Raw genomic sequence first — 18,127 nt, forward strand, 5'->3', positions numbered from 1 at the left:
AAAAGGGGGAGGGGAAGGGGGTTTTGAAATAAATAGGGAGAGAGTGGGAGGCGGATAGAAGAGGGATAGAGGAGAGGATAGGTGGAGAGGAAACAAACAGGTCGAAGAGGCGGGGATGGAGCCAGTAAAGGTGAGTGTAGGTAGGGAGTTAGGAAGGGGATAGGTCAGTCCAGGGAGGACGGACAGGTCAAGGGGGCGGGATGAGGTTGGTCGGTAGGAGATGGAGGTGCGGCTTGAGGTGGGAGGAGGGGATAGGTGGGAGGAAGAACAGGTTAGGGAGGCAGGGACGAGTTGGACTGGTTTTGGGATGCGGTGGGGGGAGGGGAGATTTTGAAACTTGTGAAATCCACATTGATACCATTGGGCTGCAGGGTTCCCAAGCGGAATATGAGTTGCTGTTCCTGCAACCTTCGGGTGGCATCGTTGTGGCACTGCAGGAGGCCCAGGATGGACATGTCGTCTGAGGAATGGGAGGGGGAGTTGAAATGGTTCGCGACTGGGAGGTGCAGTTGTTTGTTGCGAACCGAGCGTAGGTGTTCTGCAAAGCGGTCCCCGAGTCTCCGCTTGGTTTCCCCGATGTAGAGGAAGCCACACCGGGTACAGCGGATGCAGTATACCACATTGGCAGATGTGCAGGTGAACATCTGCTTGATGTGGAAAGTCTTCTTGGGGCCTGGGATGGGGGTGAGGGAGGAGGTATGGGGGCAGGTGTAGCACTTCCTGCGGTTGCAGGGAAAAGTGCCGGGTGTGGTGGGGCTGGAGGGGAGTGTGGAGCGGACAAGGGAGTCACGGAGAGAGTGGTCCCTCCGGAAAGCAGATAAGGGTGGGGAGGGAAAGATGTCTTTGGTGGTGGGGTCGGATTGCAGATGGTGGAAGTGTCGGAGGATGATGCGTTGGATCCGGAGGTTGGTGGGGTGGTATGTGAGGACGAGGGAGATTCTTTTTTGGTTCTTATTGCGTGGACGGGGTGTGAGGGATGAGTTGTGGGAGATGTGGGAGACACGGTTGAGGCGTTCTCGACCACTGAGGGGGGGAAGTTACGGTCCTTGAAAAACGAGGACAACTGAGATGTACGGGAGTGGAATGCCTCATCCTGGGAGCAGATGCGGCGGAGGCGAAGGAATTGGGAATAGGGGATAGCATTTTTGCAGGAAGGTGGGTGGGAGGAGGAGTATTCTAGGTAGCTGTGGGAGTCGGTGGGCTTGAAATGAATATCGGTTTCTAGGTGGTTGCCCGATATGGAGACAGAGAGGTCCAGGAAGGGGAGAGAGGTATTAGAGATGGTCCAGGTAAACTTAAGGTTGGGGTGGAAGGTGTTGGTGAAGTGGATGAACTGTTCGAGCTCCTCGTGGGAGCACGAGGCGGCGCCGATACAGTCAATGTAACGGAGGAAGAGGTGGGGTTTAGGGCCAGTGTAGGTATGGAAGAGGGATTGTTCCACGTACCCTATAAAGAGGCAGGCGTAGCTTGGGCCCATGCAGGTACCCATGGCCACCCACTTTGTCTGTAGGAAGTGGGAGGAATTGAAAGAGAAGTTGTTGAGGGTGAGGACGAGTTCGGCTAAGGGGATGAGTGTGTCAGTGGAGGGGGACTGGTCGGGCCTGCAGGACAGGAAGAAGCGGAGGGCGTTTAGGCCATCTGTACGGGGAATGCAGGTGTCGAGGGACTGGACGTCCATGGTAAAGATGAGGTGTTGGGGACCGGGGAATTGCAAGTTCTGGAGGAGGTGGAGGGCGTGGGTGGTGTCACGGACGTAGGTAGGGAGTTCCTGGACCAACGGGGAGAAAATGGAGTCCAGATAGTTGGAGATCAGTTCGGTGAGGCAGGAGCAGGCGGAGACAATGGGTCGACCAGGGCATTCAGGTTTGTGGATTTTGGGAAGGAGATAGAAGCGGGCAGTGCGGGATTGGGGAACGATGAGGTTGGAGGCCGTGGGTGGGAGGTCACCTGAGGTGATGAGGTTGTGGATGGTTTGGTGCTCAGGGGTGGGGTCATGATCAAGGGGGTGGTAGGAGGTGGTGTCGGAGAGTTGGCGTCTGGCTTCGGCGATGTAGAGGTCAGTGCGCCATACTACAACTGCGCCTCCCTTGTCCGCGGCTTTTATGGCGAGGTTGGGATTGGAGCGGAGGGCTGCACGTTCTGCGGGGGAGAGGTTGGAGTGGGTGAGAGGGGTGGAGAGGTTGAGGCGATTGATGTCTCGACGGCAGTTGGAGATGAAGAGGTCGAGGGAGGGTAAGAGGCCTCGGGGTAGTGTCCAGGAGAAGGGGGTGTGTTGGAGGCGGGAGAAGGGGTCAGTAGAGGGAGGGTTAGGCTCGCGGTTGAAGTAGTAAGCGTGGAGGCGGAGAGATCTCCTGTTTGTTTTGGACATGAAAGAAAGTTTCACACACTGGGATGGAAATTACCTGTAGATTATTCAATTCGGCAAAAATCAATGAAGCCAAACACAAGAATAGATAAAGGAACTGTTATTTCAGGCAAATGCTTTTGGTGCACAGAGAGGAGGAAGAATTAGATTTGTACCAGTAGAGCTAGATGGGTCTCTCGTCCCTCTTGTTTCTCTCAGCCTCTCAAAAAACAGTGCGTAGTCAAAAAGCAAATTGGAGAAATACACAGTCACTGAGAACTCAAGGATATCTCCAAGTTTTGCTGTTGCTGAGAAAACAAGACATCAATTAAACAACTATGCTCTCAAGCAAAAACCTAACATGACAAAGACTCTAAGAATTTTTGGAACTGCCTATTTTTTATCTCCCTTCTTTAAACTTGATACCTGTGTTTGATGTCATGTTTTATTATTTTCAGAGGTTAGTAAGAAATAAAATAAAGTTTTCTTGAATAAAAGAAAGGATAAATTGACTCCTTCATTTTGATCCAGCGAAATACATTTTAATCAAAGCATGATACAGGGGCATGCCAAAACGAATTAAAAATTTTTGTTGCAACCAATCAAGGCAGTTAAAAAGGGAGTCAATTCACCTCTCTTCACCTGGTCAAGATGGCTTATAGTGATGAAATATTACACTTGTTACTTACTTGCTACCCAGTATCTTGAGAAAGTGCGGTGTGGTCAGTAATGGAGAGAACCTGAATCCTTTGTCACTCTGCTGGAAAGCCAGTCTCACTTTTATATCAAAGCAAGATTCCAGATGAAATTTTTATATTCAGAAAAGCAAAAAGTAGTTATTAGATTAAACAAATAATCTTAAGACATTAAAATAACTTAAATACTCATTTTTGGATGTTAGCTGAAGACAAAGACTAGAAGACTGTAAAGCTGTCACATGGATTCCAAAAAATTCTCAGATATAGTCAAGACTGTATCACAATTTTAATGATTACCTGTTCAACTGACTTACCTTTACTGTCATCTTCTTCAGATTCACTGTTGTCTGTCAATTCTTCCCTGTTGAGCACTTCATCAGATTCTTTTTCATTATAATCATCCACCGCATCGCCCTCCACTCGCGCGTCGTCCACCGCATCGCCCTCCATTTTGTCATCATCCTTCACTCCCTCACTTTCTGTGGGTTCAGCTTCCATTTTATCACTTTCCACTTTATCACCCACTTCTTCAACTAACATCCCTTCATGGTTATCCATTCCTTCAAATTGCCGTGATATAGCTGACTCCTGTTCAACTGGCGTTGCTAAGTTCAGTCCAGCATCCCTGACCATCTTGAATTCTGCAAATGAAGACAATTGTCACCACAATTAATTTCTTTGAACTCCATCAAAAGCATTTTGATTCCATTCCAATATTATAATAATAAATTTTCAGGAAGTCCACAACTAGGGAGTGCAGTTGCAAAACACAGGGGGCTCCTACTTATGATAGAGAGGAGGAGATTTTGTTCTCAACTTCATTAAAATTTGGAATTCACTACTCCAGAAAGCAGTGGAGGCTGGGTCATTGAATATTTTTATGGCTGTGTTAGACAAATTTGAGGGAGTCAAGGGTTTATGGAATGCAGGCAGGAACATGGCGATAAGGTCATACTCCGATCATTTTATTGAATGGTGGATTTGGTTCATATATGGTTTTCATACAAAGTCCGGATCAAAGATACATATTGGTTACCCAATTGTAGCGGTGTAGGTAGTTGAGAAAAGCTCCAGAATTTAAGATATGCAAGATCCCACAATATACATGATGTACATGCTAGGCTTTTAAGAAACAAAGACTTTCAAAATGACAAACAAATAATTCAACCAAGCGTACTAAATAAGGCAATTACAGAAGCCTTGCTGATGGAAGAATAGAGGAGGCACGGAAGATTAGACTTTAAGAGGAAGTATGCAGTCACTTTGTACACTGAACAATATTTTAAAATATTTTCATTACTATTTTACCCCCTCCCTCACAGTTGCAAAATTCTTTTCTCAAGTTTAGCTTTATTGCCATCAGGAGAATTTCGGTATCATGCCTAAGTATCCATTTCTAACTGTCAATACTGAATGCCAGAAAGCTACTGACTATAGAAAGCATCAGTTGCAACTGATTTGATTCTCATCTGACAGAAGTAAGAGTTGGGAGATTCATAAACTTTCATTGATACTGAGCCATCCAGGAAGCTTCCCTAGTTGATATCTCCTTCTCAGCTTTGAATTCAGCCTTGTTCTGATGTACGCAATCTGTCAACTTATTGATCTTTCCTAATAAATTGTATTGTCTGGTTCTGTCCCAAAAAGGTGCTGTTCTCTCTTTCTCTCTCACACGCATACTCATACACACATGTTCATGAACAAGTCATTAAACTTTGGGTTAGTCTTCAAAGTGACTGACAAAGCAAACAAATGAAAATAAATGTCAACATTCTAACCGTTCATTGATAAGCTTTCAATATTCCGCTACTTTCCTTCAAACAACACATCGGGTTTTGTTTAAATTTAACTTTTGAAAAGCTATCGAATCAAGATTATGCAAATTTTTCATCTTCAGTCTTCATTCTTACCATTATATCCTGCTTGATATTCATCATCATGTGCTGCTTCTTCTTCTAGCTTTGTTGTTTCCGTTTCCCGAGAGCCAACTGCTGATCCTGATCCTCCATGCTCAAATTGGTTCTCCTTAGCACCTTCTTGTATCTGGATACCTTAAAGAAAAATATCAAAAAAAGCTAAAACATTATCAAAGAAACAATCCAATTCTTTTTTCTTGAATAAAATTTGGCATGCACAATTTTGAGCTGTTGTCCTGAATTTCCAAAATGAACTGGTGGTTGGATAATTATGCACAAAAGCAATCCACAATTTGAAGATATTTTGTTTGAATTAATATCATTAAAACTGCGAACAAAGGAATTGCACTGTAAGTTTGTCAAAAAAAAAAATCACAAAAAACCCAGAAATTTGAACAAATTTTTACTCAAGAAACAGGACCAATAGATATTTTCCTGCATTATTTCCAACAAATCTCTTAGCTCCTATTCTCAGGTACAAATTTTCTAAACAGTCTGTTCAGAGTTATTACCACACACTGTTAGAGCAAGTGGGACATGAATTTGGGCCTCTGGGTCTACAGGTACCGCACTACCACAGAAACCATTAATCCTGAAGAGGTTCAGAGACATAGGAACATGGAATTGGATATTTTTTAATCAACCTGTTCAGAAAGGTTATTACATGCCTCTGGAGCAGATGGGACTTGTATTTGGGCTTCCACCACTGCTCGACAAAAACACTAATACATGGACTACCACACAAATTAGTTCTACCTCAATGGTAGCACTTCTTATATAAGTCACAAAGTTGGTGAGTCAAGCCCACTCCCGAAACAATGCACAAACATCTAGGTTGACACTCCAGTGCAGTATAAGGGAGTATTCAGCCAAGACCTTTCAGATGAGACATTGAACTGAAACCCTTTTCTGACCTCTCAGGTGAATGTAGAAGATCCCAGGACACTATTTTGAAGAGGAGCAGGGTCCCATACACGCTGTCCTGGCCAGTATTATTCTCTCAATCAACACAACAAAAACAGATGATCTGAATTGAAATTCTGGAACTCCTTTCCAAACAGCAATAAAGGTGGCACACCAAATCAACGGCAATGTTTCACCGCCACGTTCTCAAGGGCAGTTAGTGATGGTCAACAAGATTTGGTTTATCTTGGAAATACGACATCCCATAAAGAATATATTTTAAAATCTTATTGCTGTTGGTGGGAGCTTGTCATGTGTAAATTAGCTGCTGTATTTCACAGAACACATGAGACTACATGTCAGAAGTAATTCATTGGCTGTGAAGCACCTTGGGATGTTCTGAAGTTATGAAACTTATTACAGATGTGTAAGTATTTCAAGCCTGTCTTTCTTTTGCATTTATACAGCAACTTTCAAATCATCAGCATTCCCAAAGTACTGAACTGGGAATGTGTCTTTTTAACTCTAGTTATAGACATAGGCAAATATGAAAGCCAGAATTTGTACAGCAAGGTCCCACAAAAAGCAATGAGATGAACTAATTCTCAATACCGCAAATGGTTACCTCTCAAACAATTACACATAGGTTCAAAATTTTGGACTGAAATATAAACAATGTGGAATTAACTTGAATGAATACAGAGTAGCTTAAAGAGTGAATCAGACAGCGACATTGTTACTTCCAATGCCCAGATCATGTAGAAGGATAAAAAAAAATTGATAAAATAACTGGAAGAACACAAAGCAGAAATCTGGCATTTTTTAAGATTATTTCAACAGACTAAAATTCAAAAGAACAATGTAACATTTTCTGAAACATAAAACTAAGTTCTCAATTTTTGACCTCCTAAATTTTGTACCATGCATATTTCCAGATTTCCATGCATTTTGACCCTTCACTATGTCAAATGCTTGTTATCCGTGAGGGATAGGGGCATGTACATCCGGAAGGTAACAAAAAACATGGATAATGGAAACCCCTATGACAAAAAGGTTATGCAATCTGTCAATGGGGAGAAAAAAAAAAAATTGGGTCTGCAGACCTGTTGGAACTAAATCGCATAGGAAGAGGTGAGAGCGTTTTGGTTTGGTAGTATTCATACCTCAGAGCCCGATTTTGCGGTTCTAACTGTATGATGGAGTTGAACACATGGCCTAGACCATTGCTTCTTAAACGGTCTTGGTTAAAAATTCCCTTTTATATATGGCTTGGTAAGCCTGTATCCTTCAGTTAAATTATCAAGCTGAATCTTGATATCAGCAACTGTAGCTTCTGGACGAATATAGCCAAAAATGTATGGGACATTTTTTTGTGAAAAGTTCTAGAACTCTACAATCCCCAAACCCATCCCAAAACTAGACAATAGAAGATAGGCCCTTGAACCACTCCTGCACTTCACAATTCAGAAAACCACATGATGAATGTTAGCACTGGCACCACACCTTACACACTTGAATAATCATTTATTCAGAGACGCATATGCATCTCTTCATTCAACAACAGATTTCCAGTTTATATTTGTTGGGACATAAGTGAATCCCCAGTTAAAAGCTCACCAACAATTAATATACAAGGAAGATTCCCTTTTCCCTTTGTAAATAAAAAAAAACAAAATCCCACACTGTGTACAAAGCTTCACCTTGTGAGTTGTTCCAACTGCACGACCATGAACAATTTCTCTGCACATCACTTCTTTTTGTAAAGCACTTAGTTAATGCTTTCTCCTTCTTTCTCTCCAGCATTTATTTCAAGTCAGCAAGGTTAATCTACTACATTTCCTCACTCACATTTCTTAGTGTACAATGTATGATTGCCTACATACATTCAGTGTACCACCTTCAATACATCCATTGTATAGAATTCTTCGTAAACATGTTTGACAAATAGAATCACACATCCATTCCTTTGGCAGTAGCTGATGTTTCATCAGCAAGAATACTTTTAGCAATCTTTTTTATTTTGTTTGTACACTGGACAACTGGACCCTCGCGGGTAGGCAATGGCCTAGTGGTATTATCGCTAGACTATTAATCCAGAAACCCAGCTGATGTTGTGGGGACCTGGGTTCAAATTCCACCACGGCAGATGGTGGCATTTGAATTAAAGAAAAAGTCTGATTACCACGAAAATCAGTCCTTGTGGAGACGAAGACCGTCCTTCACATTGAGAGCAACCTCAGTCGTGTTGTGTGACCCTATCACCGTTCTAAATGGGACAGACTTCGCATAGATCTAGCAACTCAGGACTGGGCATCCATGACACGCTGTGTGCCATCAACAGCAGCAGAATTGTTCTCCAGCACAATCTGTAACCTCATGGCCCGGCATATCCCCCACTCAACCATTACCATCAAGCCAGGGGTTCAACCGTGGTTCAAATGGAAAGTGCGGAAGGTCATGCCAGGAGCAGCATCCGGCATACCTTAAGATGAGGTATCAACCTGGTGAAGCCAAACAGAACTACTTGCACTCCAAACAGTGTAAGCAGCAAGTGATAGACACAGCTGAGCGAACCCACAACCAACAGATCAGATTTAAGCTCTGCAGTCCTGCCACAGCCAGTTGTGAATGGTGGCGAACAATTAAACAACTCACTGGAGGAGGAGGCTTCACAAATATCCCCATCCTCAATGATGGAAGAGCCCAGCACATCAGTGCAAAAGATAAGGCTGAAGCATTCGCAGCAATCTTCAGCCAGAAGTGCTGAGTGGATGATCCATCTCGGCTCACTCCAGTGCTCCCCAGCATTACAGATACCAGTCTTCAGCCAATTCGATTCACTCCACGTTATATCAAGAAATGGTTGGAGGCACTGGATACTGCAAAAGCTACAGGCTCTGATAACATTCCGGCAACAGTACTGAAGACTTGTGCTCCAGAACCGGTCCCCCAGCCAAGCTGTTCTTGTACAGTTACAACACTGGTATCTACCTGACAATGTGGAAAATTGCCAAGTATGACCTATACACAAAAAGCAGGACAAACCCAACCCGGCCAATTACCGCCCCATCAGTCTACTCTTGATCATCATTAAAGTGATGGAAGGTGTCACCAACAGAGCTATCAAGCAGCACCTGCTCAGCAATAACCTGCCCAGTGACGCCCAGTTGGATTTGATATCAAGGCTGCATTCGACCGAGTGTGGCATCAAGGAGCCCTTGCAAAACTGGAATCAATGGGTATCAGGGGGCAAACTCTCCGGTGACTGGAGTCATACCTGACACATAGGAAGATGGTTGTGGTTGTTGGCGGTCAATCATCTCAGCTCCAGGACATCTCTGCAAGAGTTCCTCAGTGTAGTGTCTTCGGTCGCACCATCTTCACCTGCTTCATCAATGACCTCCCCTCCATCATAAAGGTCGGAAGCGGCGACATTCGCTGATGATTGCACCATGTTCAGCACCATTTGTGACTCCTCAGACACTGAAGCAGTCCATATTCACATGTAACAAGATCTGGACAATATCCAGGCTTGGGCTGACAAGTGGCAAGTGACACTCGCGCCACCCAAATGCCAGGCTTTGGCCATCACCAATAAGAGACAATCTAATCACCATCCCTTGACATTCAATGGTGTTACCATCACTGAATCCCCCACTATCAACATCCTGGGGGTTACCATTGACCAGAAACTCACCTGGACTCACCACATTAGCACAGTGGCTACAAGAGCAGGCCAGAAGCTCAGAATACTGCGGCAAGTAAATCACCTCCTGATTCCTCAAAGCCTATAACGCCATCTACAAGGCACAAGTCAGGAGTGTGATGGAATACTCCCCACTTGCCTGGATGAGTACAGCCCAACAACACTCAAGAAGCTTGACACCATCCAGGCCAAAGCAGCCCATTTGATTGGCACTACATCCACAAGCATTCATTCCCTCCACCACCGACGCTCAGTAACAGCAGTGTGTACTATCTACAAAATGCACTGCAGAAATTCACCAAAGATGCTCAGACAGCACCTTCCAAACCAACAACCACTTCCATCTCGAAGGACAAGGGCATCAGATATATGGGAACACCACCAGCTCCAAGCTCCGCCCCCCTCAAGTCACTAACCATCCTGACCTGGAAATATATTGCTGTACCTTCACGGTTGCTTGGTCAAAATCCTGGATTCCCTCCCTAACAGCATTGTGGGTCAAACCACAGCAGGAGGACTGCAGTGGTTCAAGGAGGCAGCTCATCACCACCTTCTCAAGGGCAACTAAGCATGGGCAAGAAATGCTGGCCAGCGAGCAAAGCCCACATCCCACAAATGAATAGAGAAAAAAACTAAATGACAGCATTTACCATTCTCAATGATTGGAAACATGAAACCAGACACACTGGAATTGCCACAGGAGGATTAGCATTGTAGTACTTAACTCCAACACATCAAAAGAGGTAGCTCGTTGAATCTGAAAGCACAATTCAAACTTTGAAATCATTCTGTATCTTTAAATATAATCTCACTTCTCACCTTTTTTTTAAGAGCAGTTTGTGGTAGAGCCCAGTAGGGAACAGGCAATGCTGGAGTTAGTGATGTGTAATGAGGCAGACTTGATGAGGGAGATGAAGGTGAAGGAACCCTAGGAGGCAGTGATGATAATGTGATAGAATTCAGCCTGCAGTTTCAGAGGGAGAAGACTGAATAAGATGTAGCTGCATTACAATCAAGTTAAGGTAACTACAAAGACATGAGAGAGGAGCTGGCCAGAGTTCATTGGCAGGAAAGCCGAGTACAGAAGATGGTACAGCAGCAATGGCAGGACTTTCTGGGGGTAATTCAGGAGGCACAGGAGAAATTCATCCCAAGGAAGAGGAACATATTAAGGATGATGAGACAACCATGGCTGATGAGAGGACTCAGGGACAGCATAAAAGCCAAACATAAAGCAAACAAATGATGAAAATTAGTGGGAAGCCAGAGGATTGGGAAGTTTTTAAAAACCAGCAGGGGATAATTAAAAATGGAATAAGGGGGAAGGAGATGCAATGTGAGAGTAAGCAAGCTAGTGACATAAAAAAAGATTGCAAGAGTATTTTTGAAATATCTAAAAGGCAAGGGGACATTGGACCACTGGGAATGAGGCTGGAGAAGCAGTAATGGGGAACAAAGAAATGGTGGAGGAAGTGAATGGGCACTTTGCATCAGTTTGCAGTGGAATAAACCACAACATTCTGCAAAGTCAGGGACAGAGGTGAGTGCAGTTGCCATCACCAAGGAGGTGGTGCTGGGAAAGCTGAAAAGTCTGGAGGTGGATAAATCACCTGGACTGGATGGACTGCACCTCAGAGTTCTGAAGGAGATAACTGAGGAGATGGTGGAGGCATTGGTGGTAATTTCCAGAATCACTGGAGTCAGGGAGGGTTCCAGAGGACAGAAAAATGGCTAATGTAACACTCCTGTTTAAGAAAGGAGGGAGGCAGAAGACAGGAAACTATAGGCCGGTTGGCCTGACCTTGGTAAGATTTTAGAGTCCGTTATTAAGGGTGAGATTGCAGACCATTTGTAAGTGCATGATAAAATAGGGCAGAGTCAGCACAGCTTCATCAAGGGGAGGTTATGCCTGACAAATCTACTATAATTCTTTGAGGAGTAATGAGCAAGTTAGACAAAAGGAGAGCCAGTGAATGTGATCTATTTGGATTTCCAGAAGGACTTTGACAAGCGGCTGCACAGGAGACTGCTAAGTAAGGTAAGACTGGCAAAAGGCAGAGAGTAGGAATCAAGGGGTCTTTTTCAGGATGATAGCTGGTGACTAGCAGAGTTTCACAAGGGTCAGTGTTGGGACCACAACTATTCAAGTTATACATTAACAATTTTGATAAAGGAACTAAGGGCATTGTCGCTAAGTTTGCAGACGACGCAAAGATAGGTGGAAGGACAGGTAGTGTTGAGGTAGCAGGGAGACTGCATTAGGACTTAGACATGCTAGACAAATAGGCAAAGAAATGGCAGATAGAATACAATGTGACTCTTGACTGCCCTCTGGGCCATTATGGATGGACAATAAATGCTGCCTGGCCAGCTATGCCCTCATCCCACGAATAAAAGAAGAAAATAAACGTACGAGGTTACACATTTTGGTTGGAAAACTAGAGGCGTAGGCTATTTTTTAAAACTTGGAATGGCTTTGAAATCTGAGGCACAAGTGGATTTGGAGTCCTAGTTCAGGATTCTCTTAAGGTTAACATGCAGGTTCAGTTGCCAATTAGGAAGGCAAATGCAATGTTGGCATTCATTTCAAGAGTGCCAGAAAACAACAGCAGAGATATACTGCTGAAGCTGTACAAGGCTCCTGTCAGACAGCATTTGGAATATTGTCAGCGCTTTTGGCTCTGTATGTGAGGAGGATATGCTGGTGTTGGAGTGAGCCTGAGGAGGTTTACAAGAATGATCCTGGAGATGAAGAGCTTGTCATATGATGAGCAGTTCAGCACTCTGGGCCTGTACTCAGAAGGATACTTAGAAGGATGATGGGGGATCTGACTGAAACGTACAAGATATGGAGCAGCCTGTATAGACTGGATGTGGAGATGATGATTTCACTAGTAGGAGAAACTAGGTCCTGGGGGCACAGCATTGGTGTGAAGGAACAACCCTTTAGAACGGAGATGAGAAGGAATTTTTTCAGGCAGAGGGTGGTCATTCTGTGGAACTCACTGCCGCAGAGGGCTGTGGAGGCCAAGTAAGAGGGTCAAGGGTCACAGGGAGAAGACAGGAGAATGGGGTTGAGAAGCACATCAGCCATGATCGAATGGCCAAGTTGACGTGATGGGCTGAATGGCCTAATTCTCTGTCTAATCACCTTTTGAAACTACCTTGTAATTAACTGGGATTAGAATAACACTCTCTCAATAGGATTCCTGATTTAAACTTATTCCAGATCAGCCTAACCTAAACTATTGAATAACTCCTCCACAAGCCTAGTTCAAAATTTTAGATTTTAATCTGACTGACACATTTTTCAAACTCCACAGTACCACCACTATTTTGTTTTTTTAAATCAATATGCATCAAAATTGCTTGAAAGTTATCCTTTATGATGCCACATAAAACATAATGGGATTTGTTTTAAAATTGAATTCTCAAAAGATTTCCATAGAATTCTCAATATAGCACCTGCAGGCATGACGATATATGGTCTGCATTTCACTGCCGATGGTGAATGTGGCACAGGGAGAGAGAAATCTTCACGAAGTTTTTGAAACACTCGAGTGGGGCCTCCTCTTCTGTTTAGCAGCAGACAGCTTTCCAAAACAACACAATCTTGGGCTAGTGACATCCAGACAACATCAGCTGTATATATACACATACATACATACATATATATATACACACGTGCAACAATCCAGCCAGCACACAAATAAAGCAAGATCCTGCAGATGCTAAAAATCTGCAAAAAAAGGAATGCTGAAAAATCTGAGCAGGTCTGGCAGCATTTGTGGAGAGTGGACTTTACATTTCAAGTCAATTATGACTCCTCTTGTTCTGAAGAGTACACTGGACTGGAAATGTAGAAGAAATCATATTGCACTCAAAACATTAATTCTGTTTCACTCTCCACAGATGCTGCCACACCTGCTCACTTTCTCCAACATTTTACATTTTTATTTTGACCAGTCAACACATTTGGTTTTGCAGAAGAATGACCTTGATGCTAGAGATGATGGCTTTTCATGTGGATGATGGCTTTTCATGTGGATGATGGCAGTCAGTTTCCTCCAAAATTGGACTCCAATACAGTTATTGTTTGACAGGCAGTGGTTGATAGCATTATGTACTCATAAAAAAAAGTGGATAATACACTTTCAAAAGCAACAACAAATGAGCGTGGATCAAAAAACAGCCTTGGATAGCACTGTGCACTTGGTGCTGAAGTATTTCAAAGTGCTCTGCCCCACAATCCAGGATCGTCTTCTTGTTGGTGTGTAGTGTTGTGCTACTGACAATACTTGAAGGTTTCTTGGTTTGATATGCTGGTCCATCGACAGATTTTAGTGCTTCATTCCAAGTTGCCAGTATCAGTGTAGTTGAGCTTTTTCCACAAGTGAAATCCATGAGACACTTTGGCGTGCTGTGTGATTGAAGACTGACTATCTTTTTCTCTTGGCCAGCAGGCTGAGCCAGGTGAGCCTGATGTGTTAACTTTTTCGTTGATCTTGACATTTTTTTACATTTTTGTCAATTCAACCCCTGTTCTACAGGAGGCTCCAATGCCACTGCTTTGATGTGCTACTAGAGTATTTCTGAAGTGAAATCAGCAGTGACATCATGCAATTCCAGTTTAGTCTATGAAAGAATTTTGTATAACGTTAGTGGTCTTTATACAGCTGGGATTGAAGAAGCTAATATTCCTTGCATAATTGTATCAATCGATTTATCCTGGATGATGCCAGGCCAATAGGCAGATTCATGTGTCAGTCTTTGGTCCTCTGTGCCCATGTGAACAAATGTAACATGTCTTCATACAAAACTTTGGAAATCAACACTTGTAAATGATGTTTCTTGGCCCAACACAATTTTATTTGGTCAAAAGAATGGACCTGTTCAGGGACTTGCTAAATGTATTCAGATCACCTGCCACTGAATAACGTTTCAGTTCTTATGCTGTTGGCTGTAGCATGTTGAATTGTCCAATTGTGTATGACCAAAGTGAATGAGATCAATATGAAGATTGCCCTCTTGCACATATTCAACGACATGTCCCGCAGATGTATGGGTACATCTTTGTAATTTGAGAACTTACTCTGAAGTTATCATTCCAGATCTCTGTTCACACTGGACTGCTCTGCCATAACCTTGGATTTTAATGGGAAGTCAAAGTCACAGTGGTGCACTTTATAAGCGGATTAAAAGTCTGTACTACTAAGTATTTGGCCAAATATACATGTGTGGAATCACTGTATTCCAAACACACCAGTGCCAGAGTATCATTTTCAACATTGAAATAGCTTGCTTCAGCCATTGCAAAAACTTTGGATCCAAGTGTGATGGGTTTGTTGTCCTGCAACAAAGCCTTTCGGTAGATTTTGATGGGTCATTGTACTGTAGTATGCATTTGCTAGGCTGGAGAGCATCTTTCAAGATTTGAAAGATATAGTGGTAGCCTTTTACCCAGTTCTTCTTTGCTGAAATCACACACTGCCCCTTTGCATCAACACCTGCCAACAAATCAGTCAATTGTTATGCTTGGTTGCTTCCCACGAGATATAAATCAGGGGTGGTGAATTCTGAAGTTTACTCGAATCTTGAGTTGATCTTCCATGAATTTAAAGATCTTAACAGGGTATTTCTGGTTGTCCAAGAGACCTGATACATTAACTCTTCTCATACGTCCAATTCCTAAAACAATGAGGATTTTGACTGCTTTCTTTTCTTGGTTTATTATTTGTTGGTCAATGATGTAGAGTTTCATCCATGGTTTGAATAATTAAAACCCTACAACAAGACCAGGAGCTTACCAATTCATGTTGAGAGTTTTATTCTCCATTGTGGCTTGTATGTTACGTACTCGCTGCATCGCTACTGTATTTACAGAAATCCCAACTAAATTGTCATTGAGCTGGCACTAGCTGAAATACACGGTGCTGCTTTGCAGATATGTTTTCTTTCCTCACCATGCTGGGAGAGAAGCTGTTGCATTTTGATACAGTGCAGTAAAGTCAATACCTATGGAACGCAATCTCATTAACTTCAGTGGGACTTAAAATGGTTGCCATACATGCCAGAAGTAGGAAACAAAACTCTTGTACACTGTGCCTCTTGAATTGGCAGAAAAGACATTAAGAACACACCTAACAATATTATTCACATTCTGGTTGGGGACTGTTACTGAAACAGTCAGGTTGTGCTATTATGCAACTAAGTTCTCAGGTGATCAAAAAGGCAAAAACAGCACATGTAAGATACAATTACAGTCGCAGGTCTAATCCTGTATGCAAACATCCTAGGATATTGATCATCTTTATATGACTGAGGGACAACATTGCCCTCCCCGGGAGTGCCATGAGTAACCAAACAGCCTTTGAAGGTGGAGGTCTCTAAGAAGATTCTGACATTAGTGAGGCATTGTATAAAGTGATCTAAGGTAGATTTTAAATCAGAAACACCATTTCAACCAATGGACAAAATGCCATGAGCAGAAAATGACAAACAGGAAACCACACTGATGGATGTATTCCTTCATAAGTTTAATGTCCAGAGCAGAAGGATTCCTCGTGGCTCAACTAACCAAACAACCAGCATGTTCTGGGCCAATGGCATGCCACACAATATGATGTGATTATGATCATGGGTACACCAATCTTGACAAAAGCATGTCTCCAAGCACGTAAAGCATCTGAAATGTGCAGAAAAAAATTGAACTAATTGTACCCTCTGCTAGAAGATATTACAATGGTAAACTGCAGGTTAAATGAATAACCAAAATAATACTTTTATCATGTTTCTTATCAAACTTAATTTGTGCTGTTTTATGCGCAGAAGCATAGTTACCTCACTGAAAACTACAATGTGATAAACAGGCTTACCCTAGTTATTTACACAGGATTACAACTCTTTAGTGAGCTCAATGAGCTGTCCTCACCTGAAACAAGTAAAACATTGATATTTCTTAATCTTAAATTGATCTTCTTCACTTGGTAAATGATGGCAACATTTTAATCAAATATCCTATGTATTATCGAAGTGCAAGTGCTATCTAGTACCATACGTTAAAAGGGGTCTAAACGTAACGTATTAATCACAGGACAAGACTCTTGTGGCCAGTATGACGCGTTTGGATTCATCATTATCTTCAACAGAATTCTCTATGTCTTGTCATTTTGAGGACCCTGCCTCTTCGCTGTCAGCAGCTTGCTGCATAATGATACTGCAAGTCACACCAGAAGGACTATTAGCTATTGCTTGGGCACCACTGGGATTAATTTGCCTATTATTGCTGTTCCAGTTGTGTCTTCTTTCATTCTACTTTTCCTTAATCCTTCCAATGTGGTAAAGCCTGTGTCCAGTATATGGACTAGCTCAAATCTAGAACTCATTGAGATTTCAACTCCATGATTCTTGGAAAATGTTTCAATTACTCGATGGAGTCTCAGGAAAATAACTATTTTCCCAAAAATTTCTTTCGATGTCGCAGATATCTAATCTAAACAGGCACCCTTATCTGAGAACTGAACACTGGTGTTAATCAGTCCATCTTATCTGAGAATGGAACACTGGTATGATTCAGTCCACTGAACACAATCCAGTAATTTATATGCTGATGCAATCCAGAGATTCCCCACACTGAATCTTGTTAATCTTTTATCCAGTTTGTTGGAAGTCCACAACATGTTCTTCTACAAAATGCCCATCGTTTTTGTTTTGAAATTTATAAAATTCTGACTATGCTTCAAAATACAGACAGATTATCTTTCCTACAGATTTCATTCAAGAAATCTAAAAGGTATAAACTTTCATCAACACCCAATTGACAGGCATCCAGTTTACAAAATACTTGATTTCTGATTTTACTTCTGGTAGAAAGAAGTCCTACTTGTTTTTTCCACTTCCGTGGATCATTCTTCTATTATTCTGCCTGTCCTTTGGTTCAGACTCTAAGAACATCAGAGGGTGATCATATCCTGACAATTTATGTTTGGTTTCTGCTATTTCCAATAATGGCCAATAGGATTTCAGTTCTCTGTCTAAAATAAATTCCTTGGTTTCCAGTCTTTACTTTTAGGTAACCATTCTCTGCTGTCAGTTTAGATTTCAGAAAGCCACGCGGTGAAGGATAGCACTGGAGCCACATTTTGACATACTCGTTACATTTTGCAAACATGCATCTCCCCACCCACAAGCCACAATTTCAGGTTGTTACTTTTTATAGGGCACATGTGAATCCCTAATTAATGCCCATAATCTCCATATGATTGATACACAATTCATTGGTATCCACCACGTGGTGATCTTTGGGTCAGGGTCTCTCAAGTTCTCCATGCTGAGTCACCTCCGAAGTGAGACAAGCAGACTGTCCTGCAGTACATATTCCACTCCTGTCCAAGACCAACCTGCCTCCGGCCACCACTCAATCACTTCTTCATTTTGATCAGAGCTGCCCCATGGAAGGAATTGGTAAATATTCTGATCACCCTGCTATAGGAAGGAGATTATTAAATTGCAGCAGGTTCAGAAAAGATTTACCAGGATGGAGGGTTTGAGTTATAATAGG

General features: G+C 42.6%; 1 protein-coding gene across 4 annotated transcripts in view; it reads right to left on the minus strand.

Annotated features, from left to right (window-relative positions):
- cenpt (centromere protein T) overlaps positions 1 to 18,127 on the minus strand; it is a 71,997-nt gene that overhangs the window by 9,659 nt on the left and 44,211 nt on the right. For all 4 annotated transcript variants that reach the window (XM_048605903.1, XM_048605904.1, XM_048605900.1 and 1 more), the window contains exons 12-14: positions 4,953 to 5,093; positions 3,357 to 3,683; positions 3,034 to 3,121 (exon numbers count right to left, since the gene is read on the minus strand). In XM_048605903.1, coding sequence (XP_048461860.1) covers positions 3,034 to 3,121; positions 3,357 to 3,683; positions 4,953 to 5,093 — 556 coding nt within the window. The remainder of the gene's footprint in view (positions 1 to 3,033; positions 3,122 to 3,356; positions 3,684 to 4,952; positions 5,094 to 18,127) is intronic.

This window comes from Rhincodon typus, chromosome 15 (genome assembly GCF_021869965.1).
Source record: "Rhincodon typus isolate 14 chromosome 15, sRhiTyp1.1, whole genome shotgun sequence".
NCBI lineage: Eukaryota > Metazoa > Chordata > Chondrichthyes > Orectolobiformes > Rhincodontidae > Rhincodon > Rhincodon typus.